General features: G+C 35.4%; 1 protein-coding gene across 1 annotated transcript in view; it reads right to left on the reverse strand.

The window, feature by feature from the left end:
* The window catches only part of LOC105193887, a 154,230-nt gene extending 131,803 nt beyond the window's left edge, over positions 1–22,427 (reverse strand). The window contains exon 1 of the mRNA XM_011158566.3: positions 21,583–22,427. Within this exon, the coding sequence (XP_011156868.1) occupies positions 21,583–21,637 (55 nt within the window). The 5' untranslated portion in view covers positions 21,638–22,427. The remainder of the gene's footprint in view (positions 1–21,582) is intronic.
* Between the last annotated feature and the right edge of the window lie 4,547 nt (positions 22,428–26,974).

Raw genomic sequence — 26,974 nt, forward strand, 5'->3', positions numbered from 1 at the left:
GTGTACAATCTCTATTTCGAGGGATTTGATAAGAAAAATGATAAGATATCTTACGATTCGTAGATAGATGTTGCTATTAATCTTTTAAATAAAAGATTAATAATATTAAAAGTATATTTTAATATAACAATGTATGACAAGAAACTATAAGTTTTCTAAAAGTTTTTTGCCACAATTGTGAGAAATATAATTGTATAGACTATTAAGTTATTTTAAACTGTGAAAGATTAAAATAGAATTTGTAAAATCAATATTTCCGTATTTTCGAGCCCAATATTTTCAAATTTTATCAAATATAAATTTGTACTATTTCATAATAATTTTATACAGCAATCTATTATTATATATGTAATTCAGTTTAGTAATATAAATTTTATGAATATAGTGGTTATGAAAATAGAGCGATCTATATAAAAATTTAGCATTTATATTAGTTTATTATTTATTTATTTTAATGCAAGTTGCAATAAAATAAAAATTTATTTTTCCCTAAATAATATGATAAAATAAAGTATAAATTTAGTCCAAGTTTAAACTTCAGTTTTATTGATTGTTGGTTTCCTTTCTCAGTGACTCTATTTTCATGAACAACATTGTAAATCCGTAATACAGCCTTGACTAAAAATATAGCACATTATACTTTTTTAAATATTTTTAACTAGGATTTAAATAAAAATCAAAATATGAATCATCTGTTTTTTCAAGAATCTCTCAAACTTATGTAAAATACCAGTAATCAATATAAAATAGTACAGATAAAAAATTCCAAATAATCGAAAAAAAAATTATGCACAAGCACACATCGTTGATTAAAATTATTAAGCATCTATATACAGATTTTATATATATACATATGTATATAATTCGAAGCATTAGTTTTATTTCTTTATATGAAATGTATAATAAATACAATGTGCTATAAATAAAAGCATACATGAATCAACATCTCCCATTTGCTGTACAGCCCCGTAATGTATCCCGTGCATCTATGTTTGGACGCAAGAAACATCTGGAAAACAAATTTATAACCCAGATCGAGGACGAGCGCGGACGCATGTAAAGCATCGCACACCAAGTCTCATTATATGTTCCGGAATAACAAATAGAAGCAGAAACGGCATTCAATGCTTATATGTTACGTATATGTGGATGTAGAGTACTGTTTAATTGTTAGTTTGTTAACCGGATTTAATTGCCTCCGTGTTTCACTCGGAAGCGCTATTACCGCGCATAAAGAAGGAAGCGCGCCCATTACGTAAAATAATTGCTCAAATAGATGCAGGTGTTGCGTTAAAATTAATTGGTAGTTAATCGTGTCGAGGGGTGCCCGAATTAACTTTATTACTCCGCCAATGCTGTGCGACATGTCAAAGAATCAATACTTTCCGGTACGCTCCGCGTCCGCGAAAATATTCTCTCTTAAGCCTTAATTGCCTCGTGAATGCGTTGAAGTCCATTTAATTACTTTGCATCTCACTAACGATGTACGTGGAACGCATATCTGCGGGGACTGTTGAAGAGCGGTCGATGAGGGAGTAGCTTGGCGACCGTAAAAGTGGATGCTCTTATTAACGAATGTTCGCCCCCACGCATCGCAATTGCACACAACGCGCCTGTCTGTTCTACCGTCGACATACTCTAAAACAGCTAAATAAAGCCGAAACAAACATCAATTCATCTCAGCATTCGCATTTATTGGATATCTGAGAACTGACTCGTTAGTTGAACATAGATTTCATTCTCTGTTTTTTGTAAACGATAAAAAAAAATTGAAACGCAAAGGCACGCAGCGAGTAAGAATGTGAAACAAAAAGTTCTGCAAATTCTTCGTTGCACTCGCTTAAAAAAGGGAACATTGAGAACAACAGGCTCGTCAGAAAATATTACGTCAAAAGTAATAAAAAATCATATACGATCCATACGCACATTTACAAACTAATAAACCTTATATCACTGAAAAATAGCGAAGGGAGAATAAAAGTGTATTTGATTCCAATTTGCATTGGTCGATTCTCTCTCGCATAACTGCGTCCAATTACCCTGCGCGAGTAAAATTTTCAGTTGCGGATTTATGCCCTCAACTGGGAACGATCGTAGTATTAGTCTCAGAGCAACTATGTAGTGGCTGCGTACATTACAGTTTGTTTGTAACTGCCTAAATTTTCAGCATTCAACCGCTACGCGGCACTTCGCAACATCTCAAAGATTCCCCGGTAGAGCAATTAAGTCACCGAACGCGGCTATAAATGAGCAATTAGTCAGCATTGAGTTTTGATATATGCTGGCGTTGATGCGACTCTAATCGATGGCGACGTTTCCATAGTTTATCACATGAGGAAAATATTCAACGTAATCCCTCAAAATAGAAGGAACAATTTTACCGCAGCATCTAAAAATTTAGTTACAGATTTGGATACAGATCAAAAAATAATTTTATGCTGGGTATCAAAATAATTATGTAAGACGCTCAAGCGTGATAAATGTTGCTGCAAATAGTTTGGACGTTCTAGCAACCAAATTAAAATTCTATTCAATTTTTTGAATGATTAAACATAATTATTTTCAGATCTATGTTTCAGTAAAATTGTTCTTTTCGTGCTGTATTAGTGCTGAAGAAAACGCAGCGAAATACGTGCGAAACACCGCCTGTTCCCGTAAAGAGCTGGTAATCACACGAGGGATATGCGGACTTAACCATCATGATGCCGTAGGGATAGATAATTACTTGAAATCCACCCTCCGCGCGAGAAGAGCCGAGATATTTCTAAAGATACATCACTTCATTCTATCGCGGATTAAGCGTGTCACGCACGATTAATATTAATCGATTTGCGACGTAATCACAAAATAGATTATAAGTTATAAGTACGATTTTGAACGTCAACTTCCAATCTTTTCTTATTTCGCAATATAAAATATACAATAAATAAATATTTATAAATTTAAAGTAATTAAGGCGATTGCCAGATGGCAATCATGAAATTCATCTTGCACGAGATTTGTGGCAATTAAGAAATGGCTAGTTTTATGTAACAATTACGATGTAGTAAAAGTTTCGACATGTGTACTGACGTTTACAAATATCGCGGTTTATTTCAGTAATTGTCAAGTCATGTGTAGTTATTTCTGCATCAGTAAATATCCGCTCGGATTCCATTTCTCTATATTGCAGATGCCCCCAGGAGACTGAACTGTTCCCGCCGTTCTTCGTGCTACCGAATATCGACGAAACAATTCCTAATACACGACTGAGATGCGAAACTTATTAACGGAATTTCACAAGACGGTAACTATTACTAATCGACGTTAAATCAGACTACGGTGAACGCGTATCATTTATTATTGCTTCTGTCAAAAATATGAGTCACGATGATTAACGACATGCGCGAATTATTTTCTCATACAAATTCGATGTAAGATTCAAGTATTCTCCATGATATATTTCACGGAAAAACTTGCGAAATGTGAAAAGTTTCGAGGCATTCCTCAGAGATGGATCAACATTTCTCATTCGATTACTTTTCCAAAAAGCCAACATTTTCGTTTAAAAACTAACATTTTTCGTTAGTTTTACATACGGCATACGGACGATCCGCTTAAAAAATAATTAAAAACGCGAACACTTTAATTTCATTAAAAATTGTCAAAATTATCACACTCGCTGCTTCACAATAACAAATTCCACGAGCAAATATTAATTAATTTGATTTGATGACTATTAAGCCGTAATATTTGAATAAATATTTGTGCGTTTATACACTAATTGATGGATGTCCAATATATGAAATATAGAGAATTGTCAAATATGTAGAGAGTACAAATTCATTATAGTCAAAAATGATCAAAAATATAGAACGTACATTCAATATATGTGGAATATGTAAAATATTCCACCGTGGAATAGATATAATATTCCACTGTGGAATAGATATAATATTCCACATTTATTGAAGCATTTTTCATTCAAAGTTATGAAGAATAACTACTGTTCAAAATATTAAATCTAAATTACAAATAATTCAAAAGGTTTTTTTCCAATTAGTGCGTTAATACATAGTAAAGTCTCGTCCTTCAGTTAATTTCAAGTGTATTTAAGTTAAACACAAATTTAATTCAACGCCTAATTGCCAAGAAATTCAATGTCGAAAATTGAGAAGTTAAGACTAATAATTGCCTTCCATAAAGTTTTCGCTAAACCATAGTTAACTCCAAGAATCCATAATTTAAGACATGACATAGTAAGTTTAACACACACCTGATACGCTGTAGTTATACTGAAAACATTTACGCGTTATGACATGGAAGATCACCTACATTGCGCTCGAGAATTATCGACACCTTCTCAAAGTCTTTCTATAGAGAGATTTCTCTCTCTCTCTCTCTCTTTATTCTTCTCCCCTCTTACCTCCTCCCTTTTATATGTAATATATACGAAACAAATATTGTTATAATTAAAATTCAATATTACGTTTCTTGGCAAGTTTGTAGTTTCCAATATTAAATCTTTTAATTAAAACAAATACTAATTTCTCCATTTAAATAAGGAAAATACATTCGAAATAAAATAAGAAACAAAATTCTTTTATTATCTCTACCTAGTTATGCTTAACGTTCGTAAACATAATTTTCCACAAAAATATCAATCAGATTTTGAATTTTCAATGCTATATTCCAAGAAAAAAAAATCTGTTAAAATATCGACCGTTGTACATTGGGACATATGTTCAAATTTTGAAGATGATATCCACTCTCTGTGTACAATTTAGAATCACATTTACGCAGAGTAAACTTCATTCTCCGCGATGCACAACAATCAAATTTCAAGTATGACGATAAGTATCATGGATATTACATTGCAAGAACCTCTTCTCATATGGTGAGATTGTAAGTTCTCTTGATATCCGTAATAACGCAAAGCAAGCATAGCAGTACGTTTGTTCGGAACAAGTATGTAAGTACCGTTAGCAATTAACATGTTCATTGCACGATAGCATAGCTCTCTTTAAAACTATCAATAATATTAATAATATTGCGATTAACTCCACGTTAATACATTAAATTTTGCAAATGCATCAAATATATTCATAGGAACCGTAATAAGCTATTAATGCTGATTGTAATTTATAAATTAATCGAGGGGAAATTCACAGCCGGCATTGGTGTACAAAATTTCGGCAGTGGACTGCCGAAAAAAGTAAGCAGTGACCTATAATATTGACGGCATTGTCGTCAGTGGTTGGGGAGTGGGTGAGTGAGCTCACTTCAGAGTCGATCATGGGGTTGAGTACAAAAATTTTTGAATACTTCGGGAAAGCTTTAGAATTCTTGTGCAGGCATTGGCGTATGATAATGGGCACGCGGTAGTGTTCATAATTGCATGGCATTGCCTTAATTTTAATATAGGATTGACGGCATTGTAGGCATTGACTAACAATAAGCATTGTCGGCAGTGTACAAAAATGTCGGCAGTGTTTTACAGCAATGCCAAAAATCGGCATTGGTGTACAAAATTTTGGGTTGTGAATTCCCCCTCGAAATTAATACATTAGTATCTAGTGAGAAATCAAATAAAAAAAATAATTTTATGATATCAAATATGATTTCTAATCTCTCGTGTAAATTTAGTTTTTTTAACACGTTCCTCGATAATTTGTCAGAAACACATTCAAGTATGCAATTAAGTGACTTTCTCATACATAATATTATACATAATATTATTAAATAGAATATTGCTTATAGTCGTAATAAAATGTAATAAAATAATAAATAATTCAAAAAATATTAAATTATTTATAATATTATACTTCTAAATTACATCATTTTTAATTAGACATCAAGCACGATTCATCGTTAAATAAAAGACAATTGATAATCAGACACGATTGCTCGAATCTACGTATTCGGGAAGGTGTTAACTGTAAACCCAGACGTAAGCTTCCCGTACCTTTGGGATTTCGTCGCAGTATGAAGAAGGGCGTGGCGCCTAATTGAAAGGGGATTAATTAAAGCACATGCACGGTAAGAAAACCTCGCGTTACTTGAACAGTTTCCTCCATCTCATGGGATTTCTTGCCGAATTATGCACAAAGTCTCTCCCTCGCCCGTTCTATTTGTGGAGTGCCATGGGAAATGCTTCTCGCTCGTAGGGACGTTTCGTAGTGGAGTATCACTGGAGAGAAAGGGAGAATATGAGAGTACATGAGGATGGGTAGCGGAGAGAAAGGCGAGACAGTTGGAATTTTGATAACGTTAGGGTCGAGGTTGCGTGCTTTGCCGCAGCAACCACGACATTTCTCTCGCGCAGTTATTTCGCAGCAAAAAAGAAATCTGCGCCCACCCTGCCGCATACGCCGCGCCAGAATCTCTTCGACATTGCCTTGCCTTGAAATTCACCGACACCGACGACAACAACGTCAACGTGTTCCCTAACGAGAGAGCCACATGCACGCGTCGCGAGCAATATTAGTAAAAGTATTTCAACAAACAAAAAGCATTCGTGTAACAAAGACAAAATTATATACAGACTACACAATAACTTCCAAATGTTTATTCTGTTAATTTTCTCAGCCATATTGTATGTATTTTTTCTTCAGCTACACTGTTAAATTCGTAGTGTCGAACTGTGCCCAATTTGAGTTATTTTTAATCATTAATTCTTATAGGTCGTCGTTTATCTTACCCAATATGTCGTCAATTTAAACTAGAAACGATAAAATTAAACAACTTAACTATAAAAATGTTAAATTCAATTTACACAATGTATTATTTACTAACTTACGTTAATATTATTTACTTTGAAACTCAACAATTTAACCATAGAAATGGATTGATTAAATAAAATTATTCTTTTAACTACATATTTTGTATTAAAATAATAAACAGTAAACGTAGAAGTTAAAAATAACAAAACGTTATTTAATTCAAGGAATTGGTTTACCTATATTTGATTCTTTAATATTTAACAGCGTATAATTTCAAATTTTCATCAATCTTTTCATATTCGAATATTCAATATAATATATAATTAATATTTGATTTTTATGTAGAATTCGTAGCTCGGTCTCAAATTAACAATCTGTGAAACTGAAGTGCATCGACAATTGCACCGTGAGGCGAAACTTTTATTCTCAATTTGCTTCTCCGATGTTTATTTCTCGCGAGGAGCTTTTCTTTATAACCACCTCTAACTCACGACTGTATTTGTTGTTTCAACTTAGAACAACGCATAGCATGAGAAGTTAGCACCTTCCAGTGTTATCAATAACCGTCTTGATGTATTTGTTAGTTTCCTGCATTCTCCATTCTTTCCGCAGAATTATGCAACTATGTATCTCCGGAGGCATCGCGACTCGGATGTGAACGACGAATTTTCGCGACGATAAAGAAACCAGGCCGAGATACATATTATTTCGCAGTAATGTCGCGCGTTTCTCTTGCCGCCACGAGTTTTGAGCAATTCCGCAGTGCGCAGCGTCCGCCGTCTACTGTATTCTTAGGACGAACCGCAGCCAGGCAATAAAGTACCGAGGCTGAAGTCTCGCGCGCGGAATATTTTTGCAGGATACGCACACCCATACGCAAAAGCCGACGTGAACGCGCGACGAAATATTCTGACATATGCGTCATATCGCTGCAATATTTAAGTGCGGTCGCACACGTCTCGCGACGACGTCTCGGACGGGGCAAAAACGCGCGTTCCGCAAGTCCTTCACCGGAGATCGATGAGCAACGTAATATCGCATGCGAGAAAATCTCCCGATTCGTAGAGACAGATAAGATCAAATACTTGTCAGTAACAAGTAAACATTGAACATGCGAGTTTTAAAATCCGATTATAATAACGCGTGCAGTAAAATCTCTTTTGGAAAGGTATTTGTGTGTTCGTCAAATTATCTTCTTGCGTCTCGAGTGATTAATGCGTACAACGGATGGCAAATTCTTTATATAACTCTGTCTACGATTAGAAATGTTTTTCACAGGAATTTCCTACGCGCGCGCGGAGACGCGGGAAGGAACCACCCCTGTATTTCTTCCATACCCCTGTCCCGTACGGAGCGACGACTGCATTCTTCTCTCATTTCCCTCGCAACGATTGCAACGATAATAATCACATCAATCCACCCCGCGTCGTATCAGCGCTCGCACTCATATACGTCACACAGTTTATTATCGCATTCGCGCCAGTTGGACGGTCGTGTATATTATTAAACCATCTTCGCCCTCTCAGGCGTATGCCATCTCTTTACGTTTACGCGCGTCGCTAAAATTACACACGGGATCTTTCTTTTTTCTCGGTCTCACGCTCGTCTCTTTACAATCCTCTTGGTTCCACTTGCGCGCACTCGACGCGTGTTTCGTCTGACACGCTTGCAGAAACCTCAAATACCGAAGCGTGAACATTTTTCTCGGACGGGTGACTGTATTATGATTATAACTGATTATAATATAATTTTCTCACTTATAATATAAATAGCTTATTGATGAAATTCCTAATTAAGATTCATTGCATTGAACCCTTAAAGTGCGAAACATTGGAGAAATAAATGTACGTAGATTATCATTATTAATATCAAAGAATATCGTAAAGAAAATAGGTCAAAGACGAACTGATATAAGATGAAAAGCATATGTTTAATTAGAAATACTTAAAACAATACATAGGTACGTTTTGACTTAACTTACAAGATGCCAAAAGATTTTCTATATGAGTTGGCTCATCAAGTCCATCAGGTCAAATTGGGTTATAAAAATTATGCCGTACAGATTTATGACAATACTTTCGGTCGCTATAAAAGTTCGTAAGACAAATATAATTACTTATATAATTGACATACATTTTCTCGCTTTTAAAATTGGCAATCTGTGATTTTAAATTTGGACTTAATCAATATTGGGCGAGACAACAATAACAATGCTCTAAAAATCAACGTACCGCTGTGCACATGTTTTAACTTTTGTGATTTTCAATTATTATCATATTTCTATCATTGTATTTGGGTTATTCGCATTAATTAATAATTTGATCTATTAGGATGATGACTAAGTTAAGTCGAAACGTAACTATATATTGTTATAAGTATTTTTAATTAAATATATACTTTTCATCTTGTAACAGCACATCTTCAACCTCTGTATCTTTTTTATAATTCTACTGTTTAGATAAACTGTAAATTTATGTTTTTCGAAAAAAATCAATCTTAAAATTTGTCTTCGCCAAATAGTTAAATAGGAGCATAATAGCATACCATTGCATATAATTTTCATAAAACAATTGCACAGTTTGCATCCAATCTTTCGTTATAAAACAAACTTGTTTACATGAGAAACAATAATAAAAAACAATGTATTTTCTCAAACTGTTGTTGTATTCATGAAATGACATGTTATTCTTATCATTACTTCGTTATATTTTTAGGACCCGCCATACGAAAACTGTTACCATTCTAAACTACGTATACGCGTATGGTTTGCCAAGTCAGTGCAACCGGGTAAATTTATGCGCGCAAACATCTCTGAAATCATGGGTAATTTAACGTGAAACGAGAAGAACCGCGAAGTCATTTAAAAGTTTCAGGAGTTGTCTTAAGAAAAAAAAAGAACTTTTTGCTCATGAGCGCGGAAAGTTGGAGACGCGACCGATTATGACAATATTCGTCTTCGACTTATGTACGGTACTGAGAATATATTAGTAGCGGATAAAAGTGAAGTGCATAAATATCGAAGAGAGTGTTTCGCGTGTCTTGTAAAGATTCCGACTGTTTATTATACCTTCGTCTGCAATTGTAGTCCGTGTGGTATAATTTATAAGTACCGCTGTGTTAATTTTAGTAGGCGTGTGCATGACACGCTCCCGGTAACGATAGCGCGACTACTTCGAGCTGAATCCATTATGCCGTATACGAATATTACAAAGCTTACTGAATTGTAAATGAGACTCCTGTACTTCGTCGGGGTTAGCAACGGTAACTTCGGCTACTAGCCAACAGCATTACGTCTGCGAGCACGATACGAGTTCGTAAGTTCTGTTAATCTTTACTCATCTTGGCATTAAAATCATAATGTAACCACGAGCGTTATGTGATACTTATTGTTTGCTGTTACTTACGTATCATTAAATGTTTCCTACATTTAGCAATAGAAACTTTTCCATTAATTATTATCAAGTTTGAGCGTTTGGAAGACTAATGCAAAAGTAAAAGTAATAAATTATAATGTATTAAGATTAAACAAATAAATGTAGAAGGCTACGAATAATTATGAATAAATCAATCAAGAAAAGTAAATGCCTCTATGACAGCCGACACCAGTTGTTCTCGTGTAAATCCAGTGATTTATTGCATCAAAAAGAAACAGCAGACGTTTCGATTCGTGATTGAATCCTCTTTAGTGCAATTGAAATTTTACAAAACTAATTCATGATATCCAAACATTTGATAAAGTAAAATTTTAGTAATCGTTTTAGTAATCAATATAAAATTGTTATATCCATAATATATTAAACCCACTTTACAAAATCTATAATATGTGACAGAATTCAAGACAAAATTTTATCAATTTTATATATCAAATTATGAATATAATTACGAATGAGATAAAATCAATTATATAAATTATAATTTGTTTCAAAATTATGAATCAAACATTTAAGTATTTCTTTCTTTGACAAAAATAGATTATTAAAAAATATGACATATGTCTTGAATTCTGTCGTAAATTATAGACCACCTTACTTTTAACGCCAGTAAACATCTTTTTAAACAAAATTATATATTAATTGAGCTTTATGTTACGTTAAAACGGACTTTAATGTAACATAAAGCTTAATTAATATATAATTATGTTCAAAAGGATATTCATTGATGTTAAAAATAAAAAGTTTTAATATTGACGATATAATTATTGTATTATAATAATGACTATGTGGTCATTGATATTCTTACGCGTTCAAAAATGCTGAGGATCAAATATCAAGTATCAAATTAAGCGCGCTCATGAAAATATGTAATATACGAGAACGTGTAATATACGAGAATATAATATCGCGAATTATTAAAAGCTAACGAGCAGCGTCCAACTGTCCATTCTACAGCTTTCGATAGGCCCTCACCGAAACAGTTTGTTCGCGATAACGAGAATTCTTGTCAATCGGCCGTTAGAGAGATAAATCGCCGTGTACCTATATAAAACCTCGATTCTTCCCGCCGAGTGTCTCTTTTCGCTTCGAAGCTTCGACAGACCCAAGACGTTTACCTGGCACGAGTCTCCAAAGACTCATTGCGCTACAGTTCCGTGTTTCTTCTACGCCAACCTCCTTTTCTTCTCCCCCATCCCTCCCGCTACCTTCCCGCTACTCGCTCCTACACGTCGAAGCCTCTCCCTCAGGAATAAAGACGAAAATTGACAAACCCTTTGTTTCCTTGTGCACGTCGCACTGTGTCCGTCTACGATAGTTTCTTTTTGCGGTTTGCGGCAAAACTGTGCAAAAACTAGAGTCTAGACTCGAGAAGCCGCGTAAAATAACCAATTTCAAAGCTTTGGCAACATATCTAAGTGTGATTTAGAAGATTTATCTCGGAATATGATTGTTTCTCAAATTATACGGACAATCAATTTCTTATGTTTTCTGATGCTAAACACAAAATGCAATGATATTGTTATCATTATCTGTCTAACAGAATGATGACATTTAACATAGAATTAAGACATTTATACAGATTAAAGTATACGATCCGCGTATAATCTTTCAACGTACCTACAAAAAGAAAACAAAAACTGTTTTGATCTAACAGCATCGATCTAATTAAAAATATTTTGCTAATTCAATAACAGTATAATGAAACAAAAATATTAACAACGTTTAATTGAAGCAAACTACATTTTAATTCATATTATAGCTTTTTTTCTCAGTGTAGAATCCTTTCTTTAACCGACACCTTACATTTCGTACACAATTATAAAACAACATCGTTAACGTTATCATCGCAGTCATTACAGTGCTGCGGGTGAAACGCGCAATTATGTCGCAATGGAAATATGAGCGACGGAAGTGTGTAAAGTTCATTCAAAGCTTTCCGTTTTTTTCCACCTTAGTAATGCCGCGTAAAAGACGTATTAACCACATCCCGCGAGGTCTTATCTCGCCTAATACGAGATGAAATTACAGCCTTCCGGGCTTCCGGTAGACGGTCGCCGGACTGTCCACCACTCGAGAGGCAGTGACACCACTGAAACCTTTCGCCCTTCGCCTTTCAAAGTATACGTACGTAAGTATGTATGCATGTAGATGAGTGGATAGGTAGATGCGTGCGAAAGCATTTCTTTCAACCGATCGGATAGCCAGGTGGAACGAACGCTCGCCGTTCCAGTTACAAAAAGCCGCTGCCCTTAATCTCAAGCAGGAAAGCAGTCCTCGGCTCTACGAGTTTCAAAGAGGAGTTTTCTAGTTATTGGAGAATATTCTCCGGAGTTTAACGAGATAACTTATACTTTTACGATCAAAGATTGACATTGTACGGATATCGCGGAAGTCTCTCGGAAGTGCCGGACTGCGCTGCAGTTTCCGGGAGGGATCGAATCGGGATCGGTTTTCGGGTAAACGGCGATTTTTGCGCAAACTGCCCGGTATCCTGATATCGGCGAACGTACTCCAATTAAAACGCTTGATTATGCCGGTTCGAACTCGTGAGTTTTGTATGCCTTCGATGAAAAGATAATCTCGCATGTTAAACTACACGATTCACTTTTGATTCATTTCAATGCCAAATCTGCCACGAATTACTCAAAGAGAAGATGTGGACAATATTCCCATAAAAATTATAATCATCCGTAATAGAGATAACAAAAGTAAAGCTATTCTCCTTTATTCTTGATTAGATGTGTACATAAGTTCCACTGCGTATAACTATATAATATTTATGACGAATAGATTTATGAAAAATAATACTCTTTCTCTCTCTTCTGTCCAACTTCAGCTTTAACACACACACACACACACACGCACACAAAAGTGAGAAATAAATCCTTTTAATTTACAAAGTTAAATGATTTCACATACATTCTTCTCAGCGATAAAACGTTCATATTTCTTATTGAGAATGTAATATATAAAGTAAATTGATAAGTTGCGATCATAAAGATCCGTTGAAATACTAATCGCTTTATTATTAAACTGTCTCTCTCTAAAAATTCCGCGCCGCAATATACTTAACCAGTAAGCCGAAACCGAGTTTTGATGATGAAACAACCTTGGAATTCTTTTTGCAAGCAAAGTATTTAAAACAAAGTTTATACGCGTCCTTATTCGAGCACAGGGGATTATAAAGTTCATTACGGCACTCGGCTAGAAAAAACAATTAATAGCATTCCGAAAGTTTCGGGCTGATGGAAAAATGTGGAGCTTATAATACAGTCGCAAGAAACATCGGCTAGAGAATATTACTTTTTTTTATCACTTCTATGGTAATAATATAATATTGAATTAAGAAATATGTATTTCGCGAATTTCACTAACATGCAGAATTTCCATTAATACAGCCAATATAACTAGAAATAAAATCTAAAAATATTAATATAACTAATAATAATTGAAAATTGAGGAATAATGAAAAAAAGAATTTTTGTTATAAACTTGTATTTTCAATTAAGTTACTGTGATCTCAGTGCCTCGGTTTATATTGATGTATAGCATTTTTTATACGTATAAATAAGAAAACTTTACCCTTTTATGATTATTTTTAGCGCGTACACACGTTTTTTTAACAGACATGCATGAACCGACGAACGTGAGCACGCAAACGAGATAGGGAATGATGTAGGAAAAAAGTAAGTATATCATGATTTGCTTGATTAAACTTTGAAAAATACGATAAATATGGGAATGAAGGGATATTACGTTGATATTGCACCGTACAGCGCGTATTGGCAATTGAATGGAAGTTTCAAGCGATATTTTAAACATCCATTTCGAAAAGAAAATTTATATGAAATTAACACAACGCACTAATTTTACGCAAGTACAACGTTCGCCAAATACAAATGGTACATGACAAACCAAGCTAATGTGGATAATCACCGGACACGGTAGTTACTGCCACAGAAGCCAATGATTAAGATTAATATTAGCGAGTCTGACAGCAACGATGTTATCATCGGGCGACACGCACGGAACAGGACGGAACACCATTTGTATTATTAGGATCCTGTATTCTCAATATAATACAGGCTTTGCGATAGCAAGTACGATGATAACGAAGAAAACAAGTTTTAGATAACTTTTAACTATTATAATTATTTCACAGTCATGTCACGTGCTTGCGCGTTTACATTATATTTCTCTAAATATAATTAAATATAATAAGAAAAAATTTGGCGAATAACACAAAACCTCTTGTCAACTAATTGCAAAACACAATTGGCCACAAACCAAGTTAATGTGGATAATCACCGGACATCATAGTTACAACGATTAAGATTAATATCACCGGAGCTAGCAAGAACGATATTATTATCATGGGACGCAACAAGAAATGGCAGAGAGTCCATAATGTAACAATTGTGCAGGAAAATAGTATTTTATGTATATACAGTAATTATTAACATAAATTAATATTGTGTGAGAGGTATTTACCTTCCAAATATCATAAATACAACATAGAATGATAATAACGCAGCAACATAATGTAATACGATAATATGAAAATATAAAATAATATAGAAACAATAAAATAATGTTCTGAAATTAAACATACAGTCCGCGACAAAAAAATAATTTCACGTATATGTATTTTATTTTTATTTAAACTGTACCCAAACTTTAAAATAAACAGTTATTCGTAAGAAACTTTTTTAACTGAAACGTATTGTGATAAGAAAAAATTTGATTTAAGAAAAATTTACAAAAACGATAATTGGCACATAAACACGAAACTAATGCAAGTGCTCGTCAGACAATGGTTGCCACAGTATCCGACGATTAACATTAATGTTACCTAGCGCAGTAATAATGTATAATGTATTACTAGCACAATGCACATATCCACAGTGGAACAGAGTATCATCTGAATAATTAAGATAAGTGGTCCGCGAGGACAATCGTTGTGCGTGTACAAAAAATCTCAATAATTATTAACATTATTTCAAGTTGCAAATATAGAAACAGCTGAAAATTTTGTATTATGTCAACTGGAAATATTTTCCACGTAACTCCACTTCGTCGTCTAATTAAAAAAATTAAATTACATCTCCGACTCTTCGAGATATTCATGATTGCGACGAAAGTTTGCATCCGGCTTGCCTTTTCCAGCGCTAAACTTCCAGTCGTCTTCGCGAATAATATTCCTGGTCGCTCGTGGCCCATTTCGCAAACGCAGTCTCTCAATTAAAACTACTCATGACAGCGGCAATTTCGCTTCCGATACACGCGTAGACCGGCTTCAAACAACTATCAGTACTAAAGGCAGCTCTCGAGGCGCACTAAAGCTAAGCCTAAGTAATCGCGTAAAGTTTTCGGCAGGCGAGAATCGAAATTCGCTTGTATACGCTCCAGATCATCCTAACGCGTCGCGTTGGCGCAGCGGCGTATCCGTCGTTTAATAGGCGCAGATAGTAAAATAAAAAAGCCTCAGCACGTCCTAAGTCTATAATTAATTAAGCCACCTGTCTTATACGAGAGCGTCAAGTGTAAAGCGCCTAATGCCGCAACCGTGTCTCGGTAGATCAGTCTGCTGCGTGTGCGCGTGCCTAGTGCGAAGCACTCGGTCGTGATATTCCTGGCTTAACGCCGCCCTCATCAAAATTGTAATTAAACTCCATACACGTAGTTCTCGATTCGGGCGGCTAATGCGTTCGCGACAGCTAGGCGTGTAAATAAATTCGCGTGGAACGAGTACAAGCGTAATTCTCTCACATTAAATGTTGGCGATCCTTTGTTGAGTATGCGGCTCCAGTTTACGGATTTTCATCCGTTTTCAGCTCACGAGTAGTTTTTTAACTCACTAATTGCGCAAGCCGAGAATTACTCTTACTTCCATCGTAAATTTAGACGAATTACTTTATTTAGCATGCACGCTGTAGACGCGGTCTACACATGCATATGACAAATATGATAAAATAAGACGCTATCAAGAAAAATTCTCGTGAACTAATCTCGAAGGATTAGTACAAAGCACTTTTCATACTAGATGACAGAACAAACAACCAACGTTATTCATTTATCATTTTATAAAATGTTATCATATTTCTTTCTCTAAGAAAGCATTAGGAAAATTTCTCCATCTGCTTTGATACATGTATGCGAAACTTTTTTGTATAAAAACTCTACCCCTTTTTTTTCTGACGGTAACAAATATTGTTTTCATTTTTCTGCTGTTTTTCCGCTGTGTAATATTAAAAGCGAAATTATAAAATACACGAAAATGAACTTTTTAACTAAAACAAGTTTGACTCAATTAATGCAATCGCCATTCGTATTATAAGAGTTACGTAAAAAATAAGTAATAATATAATAATGTAAATTATTATAATTAATGAAACAAAATTAGTATTTAGTACCATAAGATTAAACTTTTTAATGCTTATGAAAGAAATTATCTTTCAAGATGAAATGCAAATTTTGCTTATCGAAATTAGATCAAAAGCGAAAATATAATTTTCTTTCGTATATCTTCATAATTATTCAAAGGCTACATATGATGTATTTCTTAAAATTAAAATATTAGAAATGCGTGTGTTACAGTAGTTTCAAAGTCGCGTGAATCACTGAGGCTCACGATCTTTGCATTTTATAGATCAGTTAATTTTGCTGTTGCAGCAAATTTTACACTCGAACGAATGTAAAATCGAGCGTAGAATTTGCTTACGCAAAAAGAGATCAAACCACTGGAATTAGCACGCTGATCTATAGAAACCCGACTATTACGTTATTCTATAAAAGCGGCGATTCTGTAGACTCGCTCGTCGATTCTCCCAAACATCCATGCTTGTGTTCCCCGTTTCCGATCCCATCGTTCTCACCTCCTTCCCGACAAACATAGCAATCGTCGAAAAAGCGTCGAGAGAAATCAAATGAGTTTGCGTGGGAGTGACAATGGAGTTTCGCGACTGTAATCAAGCTACTGTGAGTGGCGCGGGAAAAGGGGCCGCCATGGAGGGTGCAGGGATCGCCCAGCGCATTTGAATTTCCACGCAAAGGGAAACGAGGTACCACCGATAGCGTCTAGAAATCGTCCGCGGCGCGACGATAGAGACATTGAATTAAGCACGATGCAGACCCTTAATTAAACGCTCGAAATTGAGCCATCGATTAAATACTCTCTCTTTACGGCAAGAACTTGCACCCTTCTTCTTTAGCGCGGAAACCAAAATGTCTGAATTATCGGCGCGAATTCGTTGCCTCCGATAATACGTTCTCGGACACGAATAAAAGATTGCGTGCAACGAAGAGTAAAAATGCGCAAACAATTTTTTTTTGTGTACTGCGTGCTAAAATTTTATGAAACTGTAGACTATAGAAACGATAGAGAAGGTAGCATGGACCGTGTAGGAATTACGTATTAATCTCCGTTACTAGATGACGAGTCCCAATAATTATTCATGGAATCGTTTGTTTAGTAGCTTGCCGTTATGTAGTAGCGTTAATATGTCAATACACAGTAGTCAACATTTGTTATATTTTTACTTTCGAAACTTTTTCAAAGTATACTTTAACATTTATTTACACATACTTCCACATTCTTTTTAAACTCGAGCGTATTATTACAAGTATGTACATTCGAGCGTTTTCTTTGTTATTTAACTGTATACATTCCAAGTTATGCAAGTTAGTGCAGTTAAACAATAGCACAGCATGTTTTGTTAATACGATCATCTAAGCGTGTTGGTAATATAGCTGGTAATACCGCGATTTTCATATCAAAATGATTATATGATAAATCTACTGGGCTATCTTCAAAAACACTAGATATTTTATCCTTGCTGTTTAACATTAATAAACAAAGATAAACTGATATCTCCAATGTTCCGAACGCAGAAAAAATCTAAACCATGAAAAATAAAAAATAAATAATTTTGTAATAAAATACTGTATCTTTTTTTTAAACAAAACCAGTCTTTAAATTTTCTTTCGTGGTAGCCCTGTCCTTTTTCGATTCATTACACTAGGCCGCTATAAATAATATTCAATGTAATAAATATTTTATAACGTAAAGTTTAGAATCTATTAAACAACGCTTTAAATATAATCGTTAAGTTTCAATATAAAATAACGATTAATCTTTAAGTAGGTGAGGTAACAGCACCCCCAACGAAGAAATGTAGGATTAGAAACTTTGATTTGAAAAAATAAAATTAAGTATCGTTTACAAATCTTAAAGATCATTTTTTTACATTTCCCTCTCTTCTAAAGGTTTAACTAACGTGAATTTAAATATAACATAATATACTAAAGGAAAATATAATAATAACATTTCTGTGAGGTGTTGTCAGCACTCCACCTACCTACTTACGTAACTTTGACCACCTACTTACTAAAAGGTTAACAAAGTTATTACATAAAACGTAAGTGGGTGACTATAATACCATTTTCTCCTCTAACTAGGTATAATGTTACTGCTTTTTTTTCGTCTTCAATATATCTTATCAATTGATCTTGAAATCGTGATTCTATTTTGTTTCTTTTATGCTCCTTTCAGAGATAATTTCAAATTGCAGAGACTTACTTTTACTTGTTAATGCTCACTACTCATTTCAAATTAATATTATAATTATTTTTATTTCGCTTATAGATTATAAATATTCAATATTCTAGAAAGTTTCCAATTTCAAAAGAAAAGCGGAAAGCTTTTAGAACTGTTCCTCTACCACACATTGCGCATACAGAACATAACCCTTTACAAGAAAAGTAATCCCAAGATACGATAATTGCGAAAGTGCACACTGAGTTTTCCTTAGAAACTCATGATAATAATACTAGATATTAAAACAATTTGCGTGTAAAATGCACTGTAGACCCAACATCGTGTGCGAAAGTAGAAAGCGACATACGTATCGTTGACAAAAGACTACATATGTAAACTAAATTGTAACTGGAAAACTTCAAAAAACAATCGATTCAGACTTTTGTGCTACCAATTTGTGCCATCGTTATCTCATGCCAGTTGCGCGCAACGATTGTTACAGAAGGTACAAACAATATACCGTAATTGCAGCAAATTTACATCTCGTTTGTCGGTAAACCAAAAAAAAGCTAGCTTTACGTGCCGCAACGCGAGAAGATCAATTCTTTCTCTCAAGTTACTCTAATTGGCATACCCTTTTCTGAAAAGAAAATCGCTTTCGACGGCAGGATTTTATTCCAATGCAATTCAAATTATCTTATAATTGCCGCTGTAAACAATCGATTTTTAAAAATACGAGACTAAACAGATGACTACGAATAGATGTATAAATGTAATTTTGTTAATCCTATTACCGCGATGAAAGACGCGAATTCGCGTGGTGCGTAATAATAACGCGTCTCCAGCGTAACTTGTTATCTGATTAGCTTTTCTAGACTACGACAAACCGTTGTAAAAGAATCGTAAGCAGAATATATATCTACTCAAATTTTATAAAAGAATATTACTGAGAATTCCAGATATTCCAGAAATTTTACAGAAAATTTCAGACAAGATTAGAAAATATTTTTAATGCAGCTTTGAAATAAATTTAATGTATTTTGATTATATTCATATAAAATTATTAAAAAAAATCATGTAAATTTCCAATATTAAAATCGAGAAAGTATTAAGAAGTAATACAGGCTAGACATATAACGATCTGTCCGCAATACGCGGATATAGCTCGGAAGTAGAATTCGAAAGATGATTAAGCACGCAACGCCAATATAGAATGACGTATTGCCACAAATTTTTTTTTTATAAAAACTCACGAGTGAAAATGTTGAAAATGTACGTGCCATATTTATTGCTCATCGATTTTACATTAACAAAAAAAAATGATCAAAGAAACCATTTTGTCGAAAAACGAGAGATAAAATCTAAAATTAAAAATAAAATTTCAACTCCCCCGAACACCAATAAAATTCCATGAAAATCTGCGATTTTCAAGGATGAAAAAGTAATTTTCTGAAAATCCCATGTTTTTCTCGGGTTTTTTCCGATACTAAACAGTCCGGTACGAAAAAACGTGTGTTATTCGCGGAACACGAACGAGTCGTGTCGACCACGTTTCCGCAAGGTCCAGCCGCGGATGTTGTCCTTTGCCCGCGGCGTTGCGCCATGCGGCGCGATGAACGTCAAAACGCGACGATGCGACCAGCACGGGGATGCTATTATTTACGAAGGGGGTCGAAACTTTTCCGCGCTCCACACACGCATTTAATCGTCACCCTGTTTTTCTCAACGGCTGAAACGGGAAGCGCGAAGCACCGCGGTTTCTTGGCGGATTGCCGTCCCAAAAAGCGAGATACAAAGTATTTATTATGTCCTTGTGACAATGAACATTTTTGCAGCGCAGTTTGTTTCACGCGCGAAACACCGCGGTTTCTTGGCGGATTGCCGTCCCAAAAGCCGAGATATCAAGTATTTATTATGTCGTTGTGACAATGAACATTTTTATAATGTGACTTTACAGGAACGAGAAAATAATGATGAGGATGTTTACATGAATTTTGTAAAGGAATTTCCTGAGAAATCCTGGACTTTGCACGAATTTTATTCAAAATTCTGGGATTAAAAAAAATTTGTTTATGCAGCTTCCTTTTGAGAAATAAATTTATTTTGTTATATCTTTTAATATTCTTTACGCACTATGTTACACAATTACAAAAAAAAGTCACTAAAACTTCGAATATTAAATTTGAGAATACTAAAAAGAAATAATTGAAGAAATATCGACAAAGTCAGCAATACACGGATTTAGTTAATCGGAAGTACAGAATTCGAATTGGCTATACAAGACCAAAAACGACGTGCTGCCAATAATTTTTTTTTATAAAAACTCGCGAGTCACACGAAGAAAAGACGTGGAAGTGTACGTCATATTTATTGCTAATCCGCTTATCAAGAAAAATGGCCAAAAAAAAACAATTGATAAAAAAAAGAGATGGAATTTAAATTTGAAAGTAAAATTACAAAAAATTTCGCCTGAGCGCCAATAAAATCTCATAAAAATCCATGAGATTTTCGAGAACAAAAAATAAATTTCCTGAAAATTCCAGGTTCTCCCGACGGTCAACATCCTGATGATTATTCAGTTTCCACAAAGCCGATTTTTTCACTAGAAAAAACGCTATTTTACTCCTTCATTCCGCCGTCACTGTAGAATAACATTTACGTGACGATTCCATTTCACACATCGCGATGTTAACGCAGTTACGTGCGACAAAGCATTTCGCGCTGTTGAGGCTCTCGATAAATGATTCATTACAAGATGAGTACGATACACGCACGCATGTACCGCACATATACACACGCACACTACCGCGATCTGTTCGTTGCGAACGTAGGAAAATTACACGGGTTTTTTTGTTTTTTTTTTTTGACGTCTGAATAAATCTCGTAGCGCGAGTGCACGCAGATCACTTACCTGTTATCACCAGGAGAGCGACGACCGCCTCTAGCCACAGGTGGCAAATCTTCATCTCGACGGCGCGTACGGAAGCTCCGGCTCCGACTCCGACGGTCCCTCGACGATCAACCACTCGTGACTTCCAGGCACACTGAAGGATCACCACTCGCGCGGTAGTCAAGTCGCTTGAACGGAACTATGCGAAACTACGCGGCACCACATCTGCCCGTCTCGCACGGCACGCGTGTGTTTCGCTCGTTCGCTCGCTTCAACCTCCTTCTCGAAATCGTCGCGATCGTCGAATCAGCGATCGCACCGTGCGATGTCTCGAAAGTTTCCACTCGTATCGCACGCTTCAACCGGACTGACGTGCGCCGCGGCACTCACCGTCCGATTCCGAAAGACGACGGACTCGCACCAAACTTCACGGTGTCCCGCCGCCGCGCCGCCGCTTGTCCACGACGTGTCCGCGACGTACGGCCGAGAGAGAGAAAGAGAGAGAGCGGTCGAATTCAAATTGCCGGGCGTCGCGATTTACTTGTTCGCACGCGCCGCGTGTTCCCCCGAAAACTTTTTCCCTCGGCTGCCGCTTCTCTCCTTTCCGCTTTTTCTTTTCCTGCCTTTCCTCACGCGACGACGCGTCGACGATCGACGGCGGCTCGTCGTCGAAAGCGTTATCGATCACCGCGTGTGCCAACGAGCACGACACGAGCACGGACGGCGGATTTTAAGCACTGTTGACAGAGTAATTGCACGTATATCTGCACTGGATTGCGACGGACGAGACTGAGCGTCGCCGCGCGAAGCCGTTCCGTCGCGAGTCGCGCCTGCGTCGACCGCCCTTTTGTCCCCACCATCGCGCGCCGACGATCTCGCAGCTTCTGCCGTTGCCCGTACCTCACTTCCCTCTCAAGCTCTCACTCACTCTCTCTCTCTCTCTCTCTCTCTCTCTCTCTCTCTCTCTCTCTCTCTTTCTCTCTCTCCGTCGCCCTCCGCCCGGCCGGCGCGCGCTTCGCTCCTTCGCGCTCTTTCTCGCGTCTCGCACGGGTTATCCCGCTTCCACCGCGCGCGCGATCTCGTTTTCTCGTCTTCCCTTCTGACGCTCTCTTCTCGAACGACCCGCACCCCGCGGCCGAGCCACGCACACACGCGGACGTGCCCTCCTCCTCCGAAAACCCGCGATTTTATTCCGCACCTCCTTCCGCACGCGGTAGAGGTGGCTGCCTGCCGGTAATCTCCTCTCTTTCTCTCTCTTTCTCTCTCTTCGGATTCAATTTGTCCGTCGGCCGAAAAGTTTTCTCTTTTTTGTCGTATGAATGCGGTTTGTTACATGTGTCATCATTCGGCATTAGGACCATTGTTGGTTTGGATCGCACGCCCTTGCGGAATCCACGGGACGCCGCTCCGGTCGGACACGTAAGTTGATCTGATTTCTAATTTTGTATTTACAACGTACAATTGAAGGACAAGATGTCACATTGTCTTGTTTTTTATTTTATAGCTTTAAAACTTCATTGTTTAACGCGTTACATACTCCAAAAATTCACTTTTCTACCATTTAGAACGCTTGGAAAATAGTAATAAAATAATCGTAACATACTGAAAAAAGTGTTTAACGTTTATGATTAAGTGTTTAATAGCTTATAATAGTTTATAATAAAATAATTGTAGTACACTGAAAAAAAGTGTTTTACACTTGTGACTAATTGCATATTAAATTAAATATTAATTAAAATTGTGGGTTTATGTTTATAGTTATTTTTATAGTTATTATTGTTATAATGTTAATAGTAATAGCCTTTGCTCAACTGTAAAAATGTTTTATTACAAATTACGATATATAATTAAAAATTTTAATATAATAAAGTATCAAGATATGGATATCACAGATAAAATAATACGATGTATTTTTATGTATCGTAGTAAATACGATTAAAATTATATTAAATATAACTGTTCTTTCAACATTTGCTTAATATTTATGCAGTAACGATAACTAAAAAAAACACAACTATGTATAATTTGCATACTTAAAACTTTGAATTTTTTTCGAGAAAAGGAGATTTTATAGATGCTTTTGAACATCGAAACTGTTAAATTACTCGTCAATTTAATAATATTATTTATCCCGGCATCAACTGCAATAACTGTTTCAAGTCCGATGAAAATGCGACGCGCAGTTTGCATAAGCCAGTGATTCTACAAATTATTATTTAGCACTAAGATTCGCTGCGATCCATATAGTCCATCTCATATTTATGTTTGACATTTTCATCGGTTTGAATTTCAAACTTACTATAAAAACTTAATAAAATAATTATAAATATAATTGGTACCAAAAAATAACTATAAATTATAGTTAAATAATAATAATTTCAACTACATTTTTTCTCTTCGTATAAAAGAGAAAGGGGGGATAAGAAAGATTTAGATGTTACGATGTTTCGTGCTCTTTCCTATTCCTTGAGTATCACGCGCCACTATAATCTACCGGATGAATAAGAAAATATCGGTGAAATATCTCGAAAACAAGATATTTGAAAAAGAAATGTTTCATACAAGAAAGTTGTAAGATTTCAACAAATGCCTCAACCGTCGATACCTATTTGATCTTGGACACATGTATATTAAAAAGCGACGAAAGGATTTATTTGTTATGTAATGGAAGTAAATTTCAAACGGATACATTAAAAAATATTTAATGTTGTGAAAAATGCATTAAATTTCATGCATATACTTTTTAGTTATAGAGACATTAAATTTAATATACTTTAAATTTAACGTTTAACTTAAAAATACATTAAATTTCATGACATTTTTAACAGTGTGGAGGAACTTTCAAGATTAATTTTAAAATTTTTAATGGAATCTCCTACTTTTTATTTAATAGTTTGACAGCTGACATTGCGATTTTTCAAAAGTCTACAATAAAATTCTTTTAAATGCTTTTCGAAATATGAGTTGACGAAGTTTAGGTGGAGAAACTGAGCATTTGAAGGTTTGAAATTGTTAAATACAGAAGTGACAAATCGTGAAGTCCTCTTCTCTCCTTATCTCTACTGATACGCACAAATCAGTGTATCCGCCTAAGCTACCTGTACACAATATACCTTGGCTAATATCTTTATTAACTCATATCTCGAAAAAAAATTTAATGAAATACAATTTTATTGTAGTATTTTGAAAAAATCTCGATGTCAGCTTCGGGACTATTGATTAAAAAGTTCCATTTAAAACTTTGAACTTGACAGCTTCTTCATACTTGCGCTCAAGATTAAATTCAGCAAATGTATTCGATAGGTATCGCCATTTAATACACGTTGAAATCTTACAACTTTTCTATATAAAATACACTTTTTCTCAAATATCTTGTTTTCAAGATATTTCACAGGTCCGATACTTTTTATCCGCCCTTTACAGTGACTTCCGTACAATTTAACGAATTTCTTTTCTTTTGCATTAAAAATGCTTACATTTATATTATATAATTCTATTATTTCTAATTTATTACGTGGAAACAAAATGCCATAATTTACGCCATTATTATTTTGTATTAACGAATTATTGTAAAATAACGTAAAAACTGTAGGCTTCGATTACGCTACTAATTTCGATAAAGCGTTTCACGATGAAACACTATTCGTACAATAATAGAGCGAGTTCTTTGTCCATCTCAGCCGTAGTGAAAGGGTTAAAAATTAACGTCTAGTTCTCATTCCGTTGCCCCAATTCTATGAAAAATACGATTTATTCTGTATCTGCCGTTATACATCGAACTCCGCGAGATACGTTGCGGAAACGTATATCTATCTTCGTTGTTCTCTGCTTCCCGGAATTGATCCTCGCAGCGCGGATTGCGTTGCCCGCAGGCGCCACGAACTGCGTAATGACGTATGCTGATCGCTTGCGCAGGGCCTCGTTTCGAAAACACCGAAGCACGATATTCATGGGAAGCGAACCAGATCGACATAATGTATCTCATGCTAGAAGCCATAGATCATAGACCGAGTGACCTAATTTTACCGATGCCATTGAAAGTGCTTTGTAACAAGTACATCAGCGCATTGCTGGCGGCTTATACTTAATAATCAGACGCAGAAGAATTTATTTGTTACGTACCTAACAACTTTCGAGATACAAATCTCAGAGCTTTGAATTATCTATGAAGAGTTGTCATGGATAAAAAAGGATCGATAATTTCAACGCTGATAACGTGTAAAATACTTTTGAAAGATTTGATAAAATGAACAAGATGCCATACATATGTATATAGGTATGCTATTGAATCCCAACATTGCTCGCTTTTGTGCTACTCTGGCAATTTTAGTTAGAAATGAGCAGATATTTCAACACACAATAGTACGAGCTAAAGCGTTACGATCTTCATCCCTCAAACATTTCATTTTTCGATCGATCGAACGTATTATTCCGAAGAATAATGTTAAAGACTCGCGTGAACTCGGCAAAATTCTAAAATAATATTAGAGCAATCGATTGATTACCTTAAAATTATCTATTTATCAGCAATCTAAAAAATATAATATTTTATTTCTTCAGTGATTGTTTAGTAAATGTCCTTTAAAGATAATTAAAAAATGCGATCAAATGGGACATGTTCTCTCAATCCGATCAGAGAAATAAGGAATTGAAATATGGTATCAAATATGGAAGGTCTCGTTGAGCTAAATACAAATATATAAATTTTATTTTGCACCGATTTTCCATTCCAAAGGTTTCAATGGTTTTAAATTCAAAACAGCTTTTAATCTTAAGAGAATATAAGAACGTTGAAGTTTTGCGGCGTATAAGGACTCGTTTGAAAGTTTACGACTTCTATTTTTCAATGGATAATCAATTGTGTCAAAATGTTAACAAGAAACCAGCAATCTAAATGTTTCATTTGAATTTTTTATTCTTACGGTTGGTTTTTGAAAATGTCCAATCGATTCCTCGTATACAAAAACAAGAAATATCATTTAAATCTGTTAGTTTAATTGTACAGAAATATATGACAGATCTGATGTAGCATAATGATAATGAGGCTGTACCTCACATAATAAAAAAAAAAAAAACTGTTTTGAATTTGGAACCCTTGGAACACAGTTTAATAAAATTTGGAATGGAAAATCGCAAATAAAACTTATTTACTTTCAACTCAACGAGATCTTTCATTTGATACCTGTTTCGATCCTTTCACTGCCTGGATTGGGGGATTGGCCGCACTCTTTTTTCGAGGATTTCCAAAAATGGATTTCGCGAGAATAGATTTTACAGTGTCAGACCGAAACGTTCATTATGAACATGCACCCGACAAATTTTGAAAATTTCATTAAAATAAGTATATCATCAATAACACCGCATCTTGATTCCTGCTTCCAAACTCAACTTACACCACTTTCAAGATTAACAG

Source organism: Solenopsis invicta, chromosome 6 (genome assembly GCF_016802725.1).
Source record: "Solenopsis invicta isolate M01_SB chromosome 6, UNIL_Sinv_3.0, whole genome shotgun sequence".
In the NCBI taxonomy this organism is placed as follows: domain Eukaryota; kingdom Metazoa; phylum Arthropoda; class Insecta; order Hymenoptera; family Formicidae; genus Solenopsis; species Solenopsis invicta.